A 21397-nucleotide genomic window follows, 5' to 3' on the forward strand; every position below is an offset into this window, starting at 1 on the left:
CTCCTCTTCTTGGTCTAGAAATGCAGAAGTGACAAAGTGTCTTCTATCATTTGTAGATGTTGTGACTGAAGCATTGCCTGAGGCACAGGTGGTTTGCTTGTATCAGAGTCTGTTTTCCTTCTGCTACTGTCCAAGTGGAGTCCAGTTGTGGTGCTGTGGGAAAAAGCACTGGACCGCAAGGTCAATTTGAACCACAAGGTCGATTTCAACCATGAGGTCAGTTTGAACCACAAGATCCTTGGACACCCAGTATGGGGTCGCTGTGAGTCAGATCCCACTCGACAGCACTTAACAACAATTGTCCAAGTAGAACTTAACCAGTGCAAGACCATAAATATCCCAATTTAACGACCACGAATATTGTTAAAGCAGTGCAGATGCTCCTGGCCAGATGAAGAGTGGAGATGGGGAAGCCTGGGTAGATGGGCCTGGAGGCCACATGTGGTCTGGCTTTCTGATGTCCATATGTCATGGAAGACTAATCAACTTTAATCACAAGCAATGAGGAGATTATCAAAGGCATTTGACTCCATGAGTGCCAAGTGTGAGGCACCATCAAGGCAGAACTATGTCTCAATAAGAGGGTTTGCTGACTGTCTACAGGGCACAGCTGCCATCTCAGGAGACTTACCAAGAATTGTCACTTGCTCACTGTGTTGAACTGAAAGGTAGGTTTGAACCTCAAGGTCAGTGGTTCAAGCTCACCAGCCACTCCTTGGCAACTCTATACAGGGTTGCTATGAGTCAGACTTGACGGTACTTAACAACATCTTTCACTAGGAGCTTTCATGGTGCTGTGGGTTAAGCATTGGGCTGCTAACTAAAAGGTCAGTGGTTTGTACATAGAAGCTGCTCTGTAGGAGAAAGATGAGGCAGTCTGCTTCCATAAAGCTTTACAGCCTCAGAAACCACATGGAGTAGTTCTACTTTATCCTATAGGCTCACGACGACTCAGCAGCTATTGGATGGCAGCAAGTTGTCTTAGACTTTGTTTTCTACTTCTAGTAAAGGGCATAACTTTTTCCCCTTCTAAATGTTTATGTTGTTGTTGTTAAGTGCCACCAAGTCGGTTCCAACTAACAGTAATCCTGTACAGGGTTTCTAAGGCTTTAAACCTTCACGGGAGCAGAAATGCTCATGCTTGATAAAGGGGAGAGTCAGTCCAGTGCTTTTTGTATGATACCACTGCACTCCATCTTGTTTCATAGAACAGTAATTAAGAGGAAAAGAATATAGAAAGAAAGTTGTATGTGTGTGTGTTTATATATATACATATATATGTTGTTTTAAGTGTTGTTGAGTGGGTAATAACTCATAGCAACTCTGTCAAACTTTGTGGAAACAGAAAGCCTCCTCTTTCTAGGGATTGGCTGGTGGGCTCTAACTGCTGACCTTGTGGTTCATAGTCCAATACTAACCCTCTAGAGTCACTGTGCTCCTATACATATAGGATAAGTTGGTAGGTTTGAACTGCCAACTTTGTGATTCGCAATCCAATGCTGATCCTACAGCGCCACACCAGGACTAATATATATGGTTGTATCTATAGTTATATGGTGGTCGTAGTTGTATGTCACGGAGTTGGTTCTGACTCATAGCAACCCTGTATATGGTTTCTGAGCATGTAAATCTTTATGGGAGCAGAATGCCTCATCTTTCTCTGGTGAAGTGGCTGGTAGATTTGAACTGTTAGAAGCCTAGCTCATTGTATGTGTATATATACTCTGTGGCTCTTAACAACAACATATATGGTGTTGTTGTCGTTTGTGCCATTGTATCAGTTCAGACTCAGTGACCCTACGCACAACAAAATGAAACACTAGCCCCTCCTGCACCATCCACACAATTGTTGCACGTGAGTCCTGGCAGCTACCACTGTACCAGTCAAACCAGTTGGGGTTCTTCCTCTTTTTTGCTAGCCCTCCACTTTACCAATCATGGTGTTCTTTTCTGAGGACCACCCCCCTGATAATATGTCCGAGGTTTGAGAGATAAAGTCTCACTATTCTGGCTTTTAATGAGCATTCTGGCTCAACTTCTTCAAATACAGATTTGTTTGTTTTTCTGGCAGTCCAAGGTATTTTTAATATTCCTCTCCAACACCATAGTTCAAATGTATCAATTCTTCTACAGCCTTTCTTAATTCACTGCTCAACTTTCACATGCATATGAGGTTACTGGAAATACCATGGCTTAGCTCAGGTGAACCGTAGTCCTGAAACTGACATCTTTGCTCTTCAACACTTTAAAGAAGTCTTGTGCAGCAAATTTGCCAAATGCAATATGTTGTTTGACTTCTTGATTAATGCTTCCATGAGTGTTGATAGTTCATCCAAGCAAAACGAAGTCTTGGACAACTTCAAACTTTTCTCTAAATATCATGATGTTATTTATTGTTCAAGTGGTGAAGAATATTGTTTTATTTTATGGTGCAATCCATACTTAAGGTTGTAGTCTTTGCTCTTCATCAGAAGTATTTATGTCCTCTTTGGTTTCAGCAAGTAAGGTTATATCATCTGCATATCGAGGTTTTTAATGAGTCTTCCTCCAATCCTTTTGCCACATTTTTCTTCACATAATCTAGGTCTTTATTTGCTCAGCATACAGATTGAATAATATCGTGAAAAGAATACAACCCTGGCACACACTCTTCCTGATTTTAAAAGTCCCCTTGTTCTGTTCAAACAACTGCCTCTTGGTCTCTGTACAAGTTCCTTATAAGAACAATCAAGCATTCTGGAATATCCATTCTTTGCAATGTTATCCATAACTTGTCATATCCACACAGTCTAAAGACTTTGTAAAATCAATAAAGCACAGGTAAACATCTTTCTGGTATTCTCTGCTTTCAGTCAAGAACGTCTGACATCAGCAATGATATCCCATTGTCCGTATCTTCATTTGAATCCAGCTTCAACCTCTGGTAGATCCCTGTCAATGTACTGATGCAGCCATTTTTGACTTAGCTTTAGCAAAATTTTACTTGTATGTGATATTAATGATATTGTCTGGTGGTTTCCACATTCCATTGGGTCAGCTCCCTTTGGAATGAGCATGAATATGGATCTCTTCCAATCAGTTAGCCAGATAGCTGCCTCCCAAATTTCTTGGCATAGATGAGTGCCTCCAGTACTGCCTCGCTGTGTTGAAAGGTTTCTATTTGGTGAAATTCCCAGAGCCTTGTTCTTTACAATGACTTCAGTGCACTTTGGACTTTGTCCTTGAGTATCATTGGCTCTTGATCATATGCTATTTCTTGAAATGGCTGAACATAAACTATTTCTTTTTGGTATAGTGATTCTGTGTATACCTTCCATCTTCTTTTGATGTGTTCTGCATCATTCAATATTTTGCTCCTATAATCCTTCAATATTGCAAGTCGAGGCTTGTCTTTTTTCCCCAGTCCTTTCAGCTTGAAAAATGCTGAGTGTGTTTTTCCCTGTTGGTTTTCTAACTCCCGGTCTTTGCGCATTTCATGATAAGATTTAACTTTGTCTTCTCAAGCTGCCCTTTGAAATTTTCTGTTCAGCTTTTTTAGCTCTTCATTTCTTCCATTAGCTTTAGTGTTTCTATGGTGGAGAGCAGGTTTCAAAGTCTCTTTTTATATCCATTTTGTTCTTCTTTTTCTTTATTTTACTCGCAATGACTTTTTGCTTTCTTGCTGATCATGTTCTTAAGGTCATCCCACAACTCTTATGATCTTCTAACTAATAACATACATATATAATATTTGCATATGATATAAATCTATGCTTGTAACATAAAAGTAAGTCTACATACACACTACAAGGAAAATTTTCTTTAAATCAGATTTAGGGATTTGAAAATACTCTTAACCGACTTCCTGAGCAATCTGTAGTCTCTAATTCTATTAATTCTAAAACATGAGACCAAAGGACTAAGGCTTCAGCATGGATATTCTTCATGTTTGGTTAGCCCACTTGGCTTGATGGATGTCTTGGACTCCTCAGCAGAGATACTTTCACAGCTATCAGAGTATTCCTATACCTGTACTGTTGAGTTCTCTTGGGTTTTCTGAAGAATTATCACTTTCAGACAACATAAGACCTAAATGGCAGAAATCCAATTCACTGATATTTAATTTTAAAACAAGCAAGCAATGATGCTTTAAGCATGTCCTGTCTTTCTTTATATAGAGTCAGCTGAGAAGAAAAAAACTGAGTTCCCATTTTATAGAGCTGAAATAAATCCCAAGCACAAGGTTTTAAATGTTCCCTGGAACACTTTCCTTTTTTGTTTTGAAAGCAGGATTAAGTGTTGCTAATGCTCAACAGTGCAGTGAAACCACTCTTAACAAGTATGACCACTTAATAGGGTTTCTTTTTTCTTAAATGGAAGTCCAAACAAAATAAATCACTTGGTTAACATGATGACAGAAGAGGATGATCAAACTTCAGCCTGTGAGCAATTTCAATAGTATACCCTCGTCTCTTCAATTGTATCAGCCTTGTCTTTATTCATTGGAAATAAGTCAAAATGGGCCTGGGAACTGGTTGAAACCAAGATGCCCTCATCAGGTCTTTATTCATAGTGACTTTTGATCAGCTTTATGCAGGTAAGTGTAGAACAATAAAAAAAAAAACTTGATTTATTGCATTTGTTGATTTTCTTAGTGCAAACTACTTGCACCGTAGTCAGTTTTTCAAGATGGCTACATGATATAAACCAGCTCGCAAAATTCCTAAGAATGTAGTAATTGACTTTCATGAACTGGTCTGAGGCCGCTCCAGCAAAGGACTACCTTTGATGATCAAACAACTGTACAACACAACTGCACCTTACAAATAAAGTGATTTGTCCTCTAGGACCATCAAAGACGGAGTGCGCTTTTGTGCCTGTTGGATATTTTTAATGATGGAAGGAGCAGTTACATTAGAAAGGTCTTACTGCTCAACCCATCCTGTTTTCAGAGGACACCTGGGTCACAAAGGTCAAATAATGTAAACCGAGGCCTCATCTTCTGTTTTTGCTTATTTTCTCAGCAGAGATGTAGTGGGTTGTTGGGATAACAAAGCCCACTATTAAAACAAAACAAAGAGAGGATTGCAAAGGCCAGCTCACAATAAGACAGTTCACTTCAGATTTACTATTATTGCTAGGTATTTTCACTACAATTCCAAAGATGCCATTTAGGCAAAGTAGAACTGCACTTCTTGGTGTTTTTAAACCTTTTGAAAGCAGATCATGAGGCCTTACTTACGAGGTGTTTCGGAATCGGCTTAAACTGCCAACCTTTTAGTGAGTAGTTTTGTGCTTGACTCTTTGTGCCACCCAGGGACACTTTGTTTTCATGAACATTGTGCAAATATCATCCAGAGCTTAGTGAAATTGTATTGACATGGGAACTGTCAACCAACCATAAGTTCAGCTTTGAGGACACTCTGACATTCTCCAGTTTCTACTTTAGGAATAAGCACATCCAGAACCACACCATATGGCATAGAAATGAGCAGGTCATGGTTTTTCAAATCCAGATTAAACACTTACTAGCAATGTAAATTTGAGTTGACTACGTCAACTTGGTTTTCCCATCAGTACAATGAGGAGAAAACTGTAACACATGTTACAAAATGTAACGATTAAATGAGTAACACAGGAAAAGGCTATAAAGCCATCCTTGAAATGGGAATAATAATATGCACAAGGCAAGGTCATGGTCACAGTGAATACACCCAGCATATGCCGAAGCCCTTAGCACATGCCTGCACGATGTAGGTGCTCAAGAATGGGTATGATCAGTTCTTCTGGGAAGGAAACTTACATTTTCTCTCCCAGTTAATCTTAGTGTGCCAGAAGTTTAAATACAAGTTTAGTTTAGATACTAGACATAATAAGGTTCAAAATCAAAATCTCTTGCCATCAAGTCATTTCCAACTCATAGTTGGCCATATTTACATAGTTGTGAAAATTCATTCTCACTAATATGATGCAGAGAGGGACAAGAATCAGAAACTATTGCAAGGAGCTTGATTTAATGCCTATCTCTCTTGTTATTTTTCTGTAATACAAATTATTTATGAAGAACTAATTTCTACTAGGGCAAATAGTTTAAACACTATATTTTGTTACATAAAATACAGTGGAGAATGTGATAAAATGAACTTTAGAGAATATAGAGTGGGGAACTATGTTCTTCATAAATTGGGAGATCCATTTAGTGGTTAAAGAAAGTTGGAGATTTTAAGTTTTCTTCCTTACTAAAGGTGTTTAATACCAACTCTCTTCTAAAATGCTTTGAAGGCATCCTCAGGTTTTCAAGACCTCAAAACCCACTACAATGATTGTTTTCAAAAGAGGCAACACTTAGTGCCCACATCCAACAAGTTCTGGTGCTCCCCACTTGACTACCATGTGGACAAAAGGACAACTTAGTATTTCTAAAAAAGAAGCCAGTCATCTCCAGAAATAAAATCTGTTAAAACGAGTCATAACAATGTGTGGGGAAAACATCCTGATTAATCACCCAATAAGGAGCTATTCTCTCATTTCTCATAGCTGATGACTCATCTGTCTTACTCCCAAAAGGTCAAATATTTCTTAATATTTCTTCTATAATTCTGTAACCACTACATTTGTTGAGTTCCTTTCTTCTATAGCCAAGCTTTTGGGGAAGCTTCTCTTCACCAGGAAAGCTCCTCTTGTAAACAACACAGAATGGAAAACTTACTTGTGAAAGGAATGTAAAATTGTCATTCTCTCAAAGGGAGCTTGAGGCAAAGACTGCAATTCAGCTGCAGAACCCCTTTTGTGCCTCACTGATGTGAGCACCACCTACCACTACCCAGGTCCTCTGCTCGCTGTCTCCTAACCTGGAGAGATGCAGAGCTGGGCTGAAATACAGCAAGTCAGAGAAGTTCTTCTGGACACCTTCTGACATGTGCAACTGTATCCGCCATGAAATAGAACAGTACAGGGGAGAGCAATCAGGAGCAGCTCATTTTCTTCCTCCTTCCTAAGAAGTTTCATCTGAGATGGAAACTTGATCACCTCCTTGGCTAGATATAGTATCAGGCATCAAGCTTCCATCTCTTTCTTACCTCAAACTTAGAATATGCTAATTCACTCCTGACTCCACCCTCTACTTGCCATCCATTCTCCTCCTTGGTGCACAATGATCTTGTGGTTACACGCTGTGGAGTCCATGTTTAACTCACAGTGACCCCATGTGATAAAACAGAGCACTTCCATAGGCTTAATCTTTATGGAAACAGGTCACCAGACCTCTCTCCCACAAGCCACTGAATGGATTTGAACTATCAATCTTTAGGTCAGCAGCCCAGCTCTTAAGCATTGCACCATTTGAGTTCTTTCTGCAAATCTCTAGCAGAAAAGTTTTCATTCAGCGTTATGGTTAGTGGCTAAATTCCTACTAACCTTTAAGTCAGAAACTACATATCATCTAGTACCTAGCTGGGGACCTGAAACAAAGTAATCATCAACACTCCATTCCTTCTAAATTAAACAGCACAGTCACTGGAGAAGCTAAAAACAAACCAACAGGAACACCTAAACACAAGAGGAAGCAAGCCATTGATTAATTCAAGCACCCACACTCATTATGCTACTTCCTAGTAGCATAGTGGTTACAAATTAGGCTGCAAACCACAAGGTCAGCAGTTCGAAACTACCAGCTGTCCCATGGGAGAAAGATGAGGCTTTCTGCTCCCGTAAAGATTTACAGCCTCAGAAACGCTGTACAGGGTCGCTATGAGTCGGAATCAACTCCATGGCACACAACCACCACCACCACCAGATCTCATCATTATCATTTCTTTTGAATATCATTGCCTTTTACATTTCAGACTGCGTCATTTTTCTGTCCTATGTTCTTAACTGCCCTTCACACTTAATAGTAATTAGTCCCATCTGTTTCTACAGGTTGAAGGTGAAAAGACCATCTCATGAGTAATGGTTCAAATCCCAATGTGTGAAAAATAGTAACTAAAGCTCTTTTGCTGTATAACACAAGGAGAGTAAGGTAACCCAGAATAATTTAAAAAAACAACTACTGCCACAAACAAAGAGAGCTATCAAGCCGTTACAAAGATGGAAGAGAGTTTGTGTCCATGGGGCAATCATTTTAAAACCATACCAATGACTAAACTGGTTCTACAAAAATATTACCAACTATTCTGCACTGAATTCTGTATCTGTACTTTGGAAAACAATTTCTTGTGGGCATAGAAACCAGTCAGTTTTTTGTACGATTCCTAGAAACCATTTTCCCTCCCACTTGTTGAAAGGAACTGTAAGGTAATTTTTAAGATATCGAGTACCAAGCATGTGAGAGGCACTGTGTTTGTTTCTGGGGATTAAAAATCTACACAGTTCTTTTCATGAAGAAGAATAAAATCTAGGAATAAGAAGAAAATCTTGATGTAATCGTCCAGTTGTATCTAACAAATTTGTCCATGAGAGCTTTGATTTGATGACCTTGAGTTATCTTGGATGTAAATAAGTCCCACATCTTCCTCCCTTGATTTAAGAATGACATATAGTGGACCTTACTGACAATGGAATGTCTCCCCAAAATACTGTCGTCGTTACTATTGGCAGGACTTGAAAGTCTATTTTATGGCTTCTTCAGATTTAAAAGAAATACTCCAGCATTGGTTTCTTTAGCTTTTGTTAATTTTATTAACTATCAAAACATTTTGAATCTGCTAAGAGGGAATGAAGGAAAAGTTACAGTGGAATGGCTAGTGTGCAGTTTCATTCGTTGATGTCTACTTGAGAGACAGACACTTGTACTAGTTAACTATGTTGTTGTTGTTAAGTGCCATCGAGTCGGTTCTGACTCACAGCAACCCTGTATATGGTTCCTGAAGAACAGCTGATGGTTTTGAACTGCCTACCTTGTGGTTTGAAGCTCAGTGCTCTTCCTACAGGGCCACATCAGACGTTAACTCTATGGAATACATAATTACTAGCAAGCTATTGTAAAGTGAATCATCTTTTGGTGAAAAATCACTTTCTAATCTAAAGCTCCCTTTGCTTTAACCAATTCTAACAATTTTTGCTGTGAAATCTACAGACAGTAGACTGAGGCTCAGCTGGTACTTGACTTTCAACCACATGACATCTAAAAAGAAAACCAACCCCAAAGTGAGTTTCGAGGGAAAATGGAGATATGCTTTTGCTCCTCCGTCACTACTCGAATCAAAATGGGCTGACAGGATAGCAGCCAGGGCCATTGCTCACTCTGGAAGGTAAGTCATTGAATGGTAGGAAAGGCAGTTTCTGCAGCAGATATTCACTGATATCTCTTAAGTAGCTATTTTACAGGGTGTTCAGGATCAAACAGACAGATCCTCTTCTTCCCCAAGAATACCTTTCCTTTAGCTCACAAAACAGGAAACTAAAGTGCTCAACTGAAATCCTTGATAGAAAACATAAATCTCTAGAACATTTTAATGATGTTAAATCTCCCAAATGCCTAAAACATATTTCTTTAAAATGAGTTAAGAGAAAATGGCATTCATTTTCATAAGGCCCAAGAATTCAGTGTTGTGCTCTGGTAAATGGCCTTTTGACCCAGCAAATGATAAATTCATAACTGAAGCAGCTTTTCCCCTTCCAAACTGCTGTCTTCTATCTACAGTGAATAAATTAAAAGAAGCCAACACCCCTGTGGCAACTACTTGGAGAAGTAATCATCAATTTCGAATGTAGACTAATGTGTTTATTGATAGTCACAAGATAGGAGGCTGTCAAACCTCTTTGGTGGCCCCCAAATAGAATCATGTTCCCAGACCTGGGACTTTATCACTATTTCCCATGCATTAATCAGGGTCTTCTGCTGCCCTTTCTGAATAACAAAGGGTTCAGCCCCTTCCCCACAATTGCAGCTAACCAAGAGGTGTGACAGATTGAAGACCACTAAAGAAGAGATATCAAGGGTTACATAGGGCATCTTTCAGTCCAAAGTGGTAATGGGAACAAGAACCTTCTCTACCTTGCAGGTCAGCTTTGGTCAACGCAACTTTGTTAGCAAAAGACAGGAAAAGCGAAAACAATAATCAGAGGTTAGTAAGAGGCAGAGTAAACCAGAGTAACATCAAAGAAATGAAAATGCATTTAGCATAACCAACATGACCCAAACAGACAATCACTATGTTCTATAGGTTCACCAGAGACAGCACAGACAGGGACACACAGACCAGAGGCAGAGCAGGCCTCCTCGAAGCCAAGTCAGCAGAGCAGGGCCAGGGAAATATCAGACTTGACAGAAGCACAAGCAATGGGTAACAAGAGCCTCCCCACATTCAAACAGCCAACCCAAAGGCATATGGTCCAGAAAAATGACTTTCCGTCAGTCAGGATAAACATCAAGAAATAAGGAGAGTGCGTGGCCAGACTGAAAGACACGTGTGCAGAATCAGAGGGAGCCCACAGAAATAACTCTGGACATTTAGGCATTGAAAATGGAAGACTCAATTGGGAACATTCTGGTGCCCATTGCAAATACCACCAAGGAATGCAACATTCGCACCAGGCATTTGGACCAAGATGATTTGAGGACATCAAAGAGCTCATTTTGTTTAATTTGTAAAAATATAGCCAAACCAAAATGAATGTGGGCGAAAAGACACCAAACCAGTGTCCACTTTATGTATTCATGCCAGTCTCGAAATGAACCACGTGTGTTTCTCTCAGATGTTTACCATCTGGAATTGTGGAATAGCATTTCTAGCCAATTCATGCCTTGATCTCTTCATAAAAGCTGTCCTCAAAATAGGAAGAGATATCATCAGCCAAATATTACATCAGACATTATTATAAAATCTCTATCTCAAATTAAGAGGCCAGAAGTCCTAGTTAGCTAGGATCTGCCCAGAAATTGCACTTAATTTGTAAAATCACAAACTCAACATAGATTAGAGATATCCAAGCCTAATGCAGTGCAACATTTTTCTTTATTAAAAACAACTCAGAAGTAGGCTGATATTTTTGAAAATATTTTTTTATTCTAATGCATTTTGTTTTATCTGCTGTCATGGGTCAGATATCATTGAGAAAACAATACATTTACTACTTAGGGACCTGACATGGCATTACCGATGACTTTGACAAGAATGTGTGCTGCATCCAGGCTGGGGTGGCCCAGATATGTGAGAATAAAACACATTTACCAGATTGAAGAGACCCATGCTCTCTTTACCTGTCAGTATAATGTTCTGTATATGTTGTTGTTAAGTGCCATTGGGTCAATTCTAACTCTTAGTGACCCTATATAGCACTTCCCAGGAGGAGCTGGTGTAAATGTAGGAAACATACCCCAAAACACACCACTGTTGAGTCAATTCCAACTCACACTGTCCCCTTAGGACAGAGTAGAACTGATCCACAGGGTTTCCAAGGTCATAAATCTTTATGGAAGCAGACTGTCACATCTTTTGCCCATGGATTAGCTAGTGGATTCCAACCACTGATCTTTTAGTTAGCAGCTGGGTGTTTTAAAACTGAGTCACTAGGGCTCCTATTCTACACACAGCAATGATAAGACATGTGTACCATTTTGAATGGTTCTCATAGAGTCTACCACCCAATATAGCCTACTTTCTGGTGTGACATGCTAGGTTATATAAGTATGAAAGATTCACAAAATCAGTGGCATCTTTTTGAAGATTTTCCAAGGTCTGTGTCCTTCTTTTCCTCCCCACCATCTTCTACAGACCTGTCTCCATGGAGCCGTAAAAGCTCTTGGGATCTCTTACAAGGGCTTATTCACAATGGTGCAAACTTCCAATGACAGCAATTTATGCCTTAACCCACTTTTTGGCCATATTTCCTGGTCACTTAGGCTAATTATCTAAGTCATTTGTGTACAATAAACAAGGGTCTTCTTCCCTCAGCACTCATCCTCCACTTCATCCCACCCAGTGGGGCAGTCATAATGCTTGATGGGGAACCATCACAATTATCTCCATGGCAATAGAGTGCCATGTTATTAGGCCTGTGGGACTTGTCAGAGATTAGAACAGTAGAGCCATCAAGTCACAATATCCGGCTTTGAACAATCATCCATACTCAAAGGGAGGTTGGAACCCACCATAATGCATGTGATGAGTCATAGCAAAGTGCAGCTAGAGTGTAGGTAGGGATAAGAACATTTCCCCTAATTTGATGGGTAATTTCCTTTTGTTAATACTCTCATTGCCTCTCTTAAAACTCTCTTAAGTATATTTTTACACTATATTTTTTAGCCACTTTACACTATATTTTTAAACCACTCTTAGGAAAGTTAGTTAGCTTAGACTTTCTTTCAATCCTAAACTAAACTTTTGTTTCTTTTTTCCCTCACAAAATTGTTTTTAATATTCTATAGAACTGACTTCCCAATATAGTAGCCATAGGGACATGTAGCTCTTGTGAACTTTAAGTGTGTATCATCTGAATTGAAATAGTCAGAATGTATTCAAGCTACACCTTGCCATTGTAGGCTTAATGTATGAAAGGGAAATAAGCAGATTATTGATTTTTTACATTGATTACATGCTGAACTGATAATATTTGTATTCATTGGATTATGGTAAATAAAAATTAATTTTACTCGTTCTTTTATACCTTTGTCTGGTATAACTACTAGAAAATTTTAAATTATATGAGTAATGCTGCTAGAGGGTTAAGTGGATGATTCCTATTATATATTTATTTAATAGAAGAACTTCATGGCATGGTACTTCACATTAACAGTGCCTTATATTTTGGGGGTAGTCCTAGTTAAGAGCTCTGGTAGTGTAGTGGTTATGAATCAGGCTGTGAACCTTAACGTCAGCAGTTCGAAACTATCAGCTGTTCCGTGGGAGAAAGATGAGGATCTCTGCTACCATAAATATTTACAACTTTGGAATCCCTATACAGGGTCACTATGAGTCGGAACCGACTCCACAGCACATCACAACCCGATGTCGAGTGTGGCGCTGTGGGTTAATGTGCTGGACAGCAAAGTCAGTTTGAACCGCAAGGTGGTGGTTCAAAGTAACCAGTACTTCTTGGAAATCCTATACAGGGTTGCTATGGGTTGGAACCAACTCAATGGCACTTAGTAACAACAAGTTTTTGACATACACTTTTATATTATTAATCATTCTAGCACGATGAGAATTATTGCTCTTCTACAATACTCTGGACTAAATTACTCCATTTAATTCCAAATGTTCCACCCATCCCGGAGTTTTCCTTTAACTCCTGAAAGAAGTAACATCAGGCCAATGCAGCCAAAAATTCTTGAGTAGAATGACAGTGTATGTTTCCTGAAACAAAAAGTAAAGTGGCTACTTTGAATACGCAGTGGAAACTCCCCGACACTTTGTCACTATTACACACACACAAACACACCATATTTGGCCAACAGAATTTAAGAAATATTTATGGCTAAAGGAAAATTATAGTGGGTAGTAGGGGCAATCAGTCTCCTTACTAACACAGAACCTAAGCAAACAGAACTTAGGCAAAGGGAAATGGTTTCCATCACTAGAAATCAGCCTGCGCAGCTGATAAGAGTGCTTTAAGGTGGTGAGCAGAGCTAGGTGGAAGCAGGTTAAGAACAGGAGCGATGAATGAAGTTGAACATTTAGGAGGAAATGAATGAACAGGTTTGATGAAGGAAATTAACAAGGAACACAAGAAAGCACAATAGAGTGCACCAACAAAGGACCATGAGACTTAACCAGACAGAAGAATACATAGATCCTGGTGACTGGTCAAGATCCAACCAGTTCACTTCTCCAGTTCTGTAAAAGTCACTTTTTAGGAGAGCCCTAGGCTAAAGTGACTTCAAAAGACTTGTTAGGCAAGGCTGAATGTGTCCACTACCGCCTTCTGTTGGTTACAGTTGTTGTTGTTGTTAAGTGCTGTTGAGTCTATTCTGACCCATAGCAACCCTGTATAGGGTTTCCAAGGAGCAGCTGGTGAGCTTGAACCACTAGCCTTGCAGTTCAAATGACTTTGCAGTCTGATGCATTAGCCCAGATTGGTTTTATTGTTTAGATCTGTTGAGTTCAGAAAAACCTGCACAATTCTATTCCTATCTTGAGACAGTCGATCATCTACAGAAACAAAGGCTATGCATGGTATGCTATACTTCCTCAGCAGACATGTAATGTTATTGTATGTCTCACATGAAATAATATTTGTAAGCAATAATCTTACTTCTTACTGAGCGCCTGTTATGTACCTGGAGTACTTCTATGGCAGTGGAGGATAAGCACAAAGACAGCAGTTCAAACCCACCAGTCACTCCTGGCATTTTAGATCTATGTAACTTTTACATACATTACATTCCAGGGTAAGTTTCATTGCCCCAGTTTACAGATGAGGAGAATGTAGCTCAGAGAGGCTGAAAATTTTGATAAATCTCACATAACTAATAAGAACTACATCCTGAACCTAAATCAACATTTTTTGAACTCCAAAGTCCAAACTGTTCCTGTGTACCATGTTAAGGAACTGCCTAGCAGTACTCAAGAAATGCTACTTCCCTTTCATAATCACAGCATTCTGACAAGTTTCCCTGCCTCATGTGAGATTTATATTGAACAATGGAGTCACTATTAGCAGAAATGAGAAGCATTCTATTAATGGTGACCCTCATATAAAATCTGTGATCTGCTGATTCTATGTATTAACATAGATAAAAATCTCTGGGGTCCTGTCAACCATTCTGGAAGAAAAGGTACAAGTTGGGAGGAGACTGATGTCAATATCTGGATAGGTCCTTTATTGGCAAGTATGTGATGCAGTGAAAACATCTGCCAACATACATTCCTGGAGCCTGTGGCACATGTCTTGACATACTCAACCAGTGACAGGACGACACTGATGGTGATGTGGTTTCTGATGGCAAATGTGAATGAGAGAGGGCTGGTGGAACCAAGGAAAGAGGCACTGGCAGAGGCAGCAAAGAGGCTTGGTGCTTGCAGCAAGGCTGGAGCTCACGTGAAAAAGGGTTGTACCTTCACAACCACGCTCTATCTGTCCACTCCGGTGGAGGGCATCATTGATGAGATCTGGCAGACGTCCGTTTAAGTCCACTGATGCCAGACAACCCTGAAAGCCATCCCGGGAGGCCACGAGCTTTGGAAGATTGCTGTACATGCCTTGAGCCAAACCAGCCATGTAGAGATCACCTGAAAAGGAAAGTAAGTAACCAAAGAGAAGCTGTCAAGGATACGGAAATCATGGAAATTAAAGGTAATGAGCTTTAGTTGTTTGGCAGAAAACGGTAGTGCGGCTGAAAACAAAGACCAAAATAAAAACAAGCTAAATGATTCACAGGATTTCTAAATTGTACTGAATTAAGTATCTTTTATGCCTTTCATTTTACACATGCCAGTTCATAAAATTTAATCATCTGTAAGAAGGTTGTTAAGTGCCATCAAGTCAGTTGCAATTCATAGCAAGCCTGTATAGGGTTTCCAAGGAGTGGCTGGTGGGCTTGAACCATCAGCTTAGTGGTTAGTAGCAGTCCAGTGCTTACATGATAGTGCCACTATAGGAATCCTGTATTATCTCCATTTTATGATGAAGTAAACCTTAACACTTTCAGCAAAAAGCACATTTATTGAGCATTTTAATGTGCTCCTTATTGATAATCTGATGAGGGTTTTGCCGATGTTCTATGACGACTCCATACAATGCATAAAGGTAGTAACCATTATTACCTTCATTTTGTGAAACAATATACTGAAGCTGAACAAGACTAAGAAACTTAACCAAAGTTACCCAGCCAATAAATGATTCATGTGTTGTTAAGTGCTGTCGAGTCGATTGCAACTCATAGCAACTCTATATAGGGTTTCCGAGGTACAGCTGGTGGGTTTGAACTTCTGACCTTGTGGTTTGCAGTTCAGTGCTAATCCTACCGTGCCACACCAGGAGTCTCTATTGAATTATATAATACTATAATTTATCAGTTGACCACTCAGTCCTCCTACAGCTAGACATGCCAGAGATTTACAAAGAAAATGAAACATTCCTTAAAGAATGGTCTAATAAAAAACTGGATACATTTCAGCATGATCTAAGTCAACATTGTTAAAATAGGATAAGCAAGATGAATTAAATATGTACAGTACTGTTGTCCTGTAGTTTGCATCTGGAATCAGCCTTCGTATTGTTTAAAAAAAAAAAAGAAGAAGTTTCTAAGGATTGAACTTCTTTACAAGGTTTACCTTTCAAATCCAGATTTTTTGCACCATTGATAACCTGAGTGACCACCTTGGTGTCCACTTTCAAACTGTGGGTGTTACTGTTGTCCCGAGTGATGACGACATTGTGCCATTGGTTGTCATTCAGGGGGTGGTCACTGTTGCCTTTGATCACATTGGGACCATTTCCAAGGTCAAATACATAGTGTATGTACCTAGGAGAGACAATAATCGTCTGGTGATTTGAGATTCCCTGAAGTGGTTTAATGATAGTGTGTATATTAATAACTCAGAGGACTTCAAATCCTTACAGGAGTAATTAATAATGATTTAGGATTGCAAGAACAATTAGATCCTATTTTATTATACTTTCATTCTGTATCTATTTATCCTGTTTCTTTAACAGGATACCTCATTAAAAATTGTTAAATATCCAGGACTGCTAAGTAGTATGGGCGGTACACTACAAAACACCAGGCAGCGACAATTAGGTTCACAGCTAATCACAGATTTGTATAATTTTGACAATTTCCTATATGTAAGAGTCAAATGTCTTCAAGAAAAGGCAACTTTTCAAATTTGTAGACATGGTCTAGTCGGTGGGACTACACAATATCTGTATTTCGTTTCTTGCTATAATTTTGATGGTTGCAGATAGTCCTTCTCAAGAAACAAATACAACGGCCTCCCCATAACCCTTTTTGGCAAGCATAACTTTAAAAGGTCTATATTTTATAGTAAAGAGAGTCATAGTATTGAGTTAATAAAAGATCTTTAAACAAAAAAATTTCATTCCCTTCCAACAAAATTATTATGCTGATCTCCTAATCAATGAAGCTGTTAGCATGCATTAGGAATAGAGACTGGTGGAAAGAATGAACACATTTTTTTCATGTCCAGATTTTGTTCAGGGCTTGAACTGAGATACCTAAACCAAGCTCAACCTACTACTATGGAGTTGATTCTGATTTCTGGTGACCCTATAAATCTTAAGGGAGCACATGGCCTCATCTTTATCCCTTGGAGTAACTGGTGAGTTTGAGTCACTGACTTTGAAGGTAACAGCCCAATGCCTATGTCTCAGTGCCACCAGAGCTAAGATATCCAGTAGGAATCCTGTGACCCCTTCTACTTACCCCTTTACTAGCTCAACTGCAATGAAGTCATTGCCATCACCACTGTTGAAGAGAATGAAGCCATCTGCTGAGGTGGTCTTGAACTGGAAGAAGAGGTGCATGGAGGTGTAGGCCTGGAGAGTGGCCAGGCTTAGGTAACTGCTCTTGGTCTTGAAGGTGACAGGGTCAGCAATGATAGTCCTCAGTCCAAAACGAGCCTTCAGCTCACAGTAATCAATGTCGCCATTTTTGCACAGGTCAATGTACAGCAGACCATTAAACATAAGGCTCTGCAGATGGCCAATGAAACTGGAGGGGACAACGGAGATGTAACGCTTCTCAGTCATGATACCGGTTTCAATATTATGGAACTCCAAGCGAGTATGGTCACCCACCATTGTACCTATGAAAATCATAAGTCAGGTTTAAACAGGACAAGTTGTCATGTTGTCTCATACTATATCTAGGCCAAACTTGTTTCTGCACATGATATTCAGTTGGCTTTGAGGTAGTTCCAGGGGGAAAAAAAGTCAATATGGTCTACTCTTGACTTAGCCTCACTTAAGGAGTTGAGTACTGACCCAGCCCAAGTTAACTCCATACCCTACCTATGCTCAGTCACCCAGATGTCCCACCATATAAAGAAAGGTATAATATCATAATTAATCAAAGGAAAAAATGATGAGTTTTCTCCAGAAAAGCAATAAGAAGAAAAGTCTTTACTGTCCTGATCTTTGAAGAGACAACAAACAAGTCTTAATCATTCACTACCAAGTATTTCTTGCTATTATAACTCACTACCTAGTACTTGTGGAAAAGGTTAGGTTGGAGAATGTCTGTTGGTTTTACCTGCCCAGAAACTGCTGCTTTTTGCAATAATAGCACCTAATTTTCCTTTGGGAAATGCATCTCATGCTCTTCACCTTCACTAGAGGAAGCTGACCTTCTCTTAGTAACTTTAACAGAATAACCAAATTACTCAAAAAACACCACTCAATATATTTTATCTGTCAAGCAATAAAACATAGTCTTATTCATGTCATCAAGTCAGTTCTCCATCAGAACAGCTGGTAGATTTGAACTACTGACCTTGTGGTTAGCTGCCCAATGCATAACCCACTGTGCTACCAGGGCTCCTTACAATTTGGTGCAAGGATTAACAAAATGGTCCTCACACTGTAGTTTACATCAGAATCTCCTGGAGGCCTTGCCACAACACAGATTGCTGGATACCACCTCCACAGATTTTGAAGCCTGAAACTGTGCATTGCTAACAAGTTCCAAAGTATACTTTGTTGCAACTGATCTAGGGGGTCGCACTTTGTAAACTACTGGATTAATACGCAACCCAAACTGAGCCAGTAATTGCAACTCCAGAGTTTTTGCTGGAGCATCCTTGCAAGAAAGACTTACTGAAGTGATAAAGAAGAAAGTCTTGTCTTGCTGGAGGTCATTCACTAGCCAGAAAGATTACATTTACCTAAAGGAAAACCAACTCAAAAGATAATAAAGAATTAGGGAGAAATCATTTCTCTGTGATGATGTCACCTCTGAATCTGAATCCAGTCAGACTACTTGGATTTTCAAATATATAAACAATGCATTCCATTTTGTGCATTTAGGCTAGGTGTCTGATACTTTGTTTCTGAAAGATTTCCTGTGGATACAAATGGACTATGAAAGCTTCCCTGGCTTGATTCATCTGGAAGTGGTAAGAGTGTGACTTGGGTAGGGGTGAAAAGGAAGGGCGTATAATACAAGCTAGGTGACTGGTACTTATAATAACTGAGTCAAGGAAAATGGCATCTTTATGGCTGGAGTGGACTCCACCAACACTTATGTAGGTAAATTTTATTGAAATGTACCAAAGCAGAACCTAATGTTACAGGTAAGAGAAAGAGGCTCTGCCTTCCTCACATTTCCTGTTATTTATATTCTTCCATATGGAAGAAGTTTTCTTAGCAAGTTACTTCGGATATCTTTTCAGACCCCTCTCTTAAGAGTCTGCAGAGGACAAAGAGTAGCATAATTTGAGCAATAAGGGGAAGACAAAGACAAAAGAAAATATAAATGTGGTGCGGCCTCTGGTCCTTCTTGTGTGTCTTGGAGGGGTTGAAGGTGCTTTCAGAAAATACTGGCTACCCCTCTCCTGTTCCATGCTGTGGGAGTTATAAAATGAAACCTGGCTTTTCTGAAGACTACCTTCCCCAATCCTGAGTTAGTGCTGGTTGGGCAGCTTTGTTTAATTCAGAAGTTCACTTGATAAAGTCATATTTTGCAACATTAATGCTATCACTAATAAAAATGATACTGAATTTTCATCTGCCTTGCTCTTTTCTTCTTCTTCTTCTTCTTCACTGGCTCAAAACTTTGGTATGCAAAAAGGTGTGGGGGGTATTTTATTAAACTTCAACATCTAGAAGATTCAAACAATTCATATTCTTAGATGCTCAATGTTAATTTCACTTTATTAGGAGTAAACTCATCACTCACAAGAATCACTCACAAGCACAAAAATTAGATTTATATTTTATGAATTTCTGTGTGGTGCTTTGACAACTAAGGACAAATCATTTTCTTAATAAAGGCACAAATAAAATAATGATGCTGGTTAATTTCAATATAAAACTGTAGTAGAACAAACATAAAAGTGCAACAAAAATCTGCTAACAATTGAATAACTTATAAAAAGAATTACTTCGTATTGAAAATTAGACTGGTCATGAAATTGCAAAGTTCCCTAACCTAACACACATTAAGGAACTTTGGGGTTGAAATAAACACCCATTGTCAATGTCTCTGTGGTAGTCAATGGCAGATGGGGACTGGAGCTGGAGAGCTGTGCAATGGTGAGCCACTGTCCATCTAATGAGGACTATAATGGTGCTGGCCATCAGGCAAATCCTTACTCAAAAAACAAAACAATATAAATAAGCAGCAGTGAGAACCAAGAAATGAGAATGGGATGATGCCTAGTGAAGATTGGAGTTCCAAAATGCCTCTGAAGGGACTAGGTTAAAGTGAACTATTTTGAGGTAAAGTTCTAGAGGATAGTAGCTTCAGGAGGTCAGGGAAATTATGATAAATAAACCACAAGAATGGAGGAGTGGGGCATTCTGCTCACTAGAAAATAGAGTTTATAAAGCCAAGGGGTAAAAAATAAAGTGATGATTAAGAGAGCAAAATTAAGCAAGCACTGGGATATGGAGGAGTCAGGACTTCCGACTTGTTTGTTCTGGCTCAGTCCCCTAATGAGAAGTGGTATTTCCACCCCAGATAAACTGAATCAGAATCGACACGTTAGCCAGGTCTGTAAGAATCATCTGAGCATTTTAAAATGTAAATTCAGATTCAGTATATTTTGAGTTGTTGTTAAGTGCCGTCGAGTTGGTTGCGACCCATAGCGACCCTGTACAGGATTTCCAAGGCTGTAAATCTATACTGGAGCAGATAGCCTCATCTTTCTCCCGTGGAACCACTGGTAGTTTCGAACTGCTGACTTTGAGGTTAGCGGCCCAATTCATAACCACTACGCTACCAGATGTCCTTTATTGTTGTTGTTAAGTACTGTGGAGTTGGACCAGACTCATAGTGACCCTGCACAGGGTTTCTAAAGCTATAAATCTTTACAGGAGCAGAAAGCCTCATCTTTCTCCCATGGAACAGCTGGTATTTCAAACTGTTGACCCTGAGGTTAGCGGCCCAATTCATAACCACTATGCTACCAGAGCTCCAGGTAGAGATGCAAATTCCCAGCCAGGGGCAGATGGGGGTTAAAAGGAACCAGTTCCAAGCCCTGCTCAGTGATTGAAGTTAAGGATTGAATTTGAGGGGTAAGTCCAAGGACACAGACTAAATTGAGGTGAAAAGTGATTCTGAAACATTCTCTGATGGTTTCCAAGCATGGGAGGGAAGGCAAAATAATTCAATGTCTAGAGGGTAGACACATGTTAACTTGGGTGAAGAGAAGGGTAATATACAAGAAAAGGCAAGTTGGCAGAAGAATGATGAAGACACAGGGAGGTATTAAGGGGATGGAGGTAAATAGTGTCATGTACACAACACTGCAACAAGAGTATTCTGTGGCTAGATACATGGACAGTACAGTGG

The 21397-nt window shown here is 39.5% G+C and overlaps 1 protein-coding gene across 1 annotated transcript in view; it reads right to left on the bottom strand.

Moving 5' to 3' along the window:
- NRXN3 (neurexin 3) overlaps positions 1-21397 on the bottom strand; it is a 1807186-nt gene that overhangs the window by 1300459 nt on the left and 485330 nt on the right. Inside the window, exons 8-10 of the mRNA XM_006864755.1 lie at positions 17309-17690; positions 16197-16387; positions 14979-15152 (exon numbers count right to left, since the gene is read on the bottom strand). Coding sequence (XP_006864817.1) covers positions 14979-15152; positions 16197-16387; positions 17309-17690 — 747 coding nt within the window. The remainder of the gene's footprint in view (positions 1-14978; positions 15153-16196; positions 16388-17308; positions 17691-21397) is intronic.

The sequence above is a fragment of the Chrysochloris asiatica genome, unplaced genomic scaffold (genome assembly GCF_000296735.1).
Source record: "Chrysochloris asiatica unplaced genomic scaffold, ChrAsi1.0 scaffold00070, whole genome shotgun sequence".
In the NCBI taxonomy this organism is placed as follows: domain Eukaryota; kingdom Metazoa; phylum Chordata; class Mammalia; order Afrosoricida; family Chrysochloridae; genus Chrysochloris; species Chrysochloris asiatica.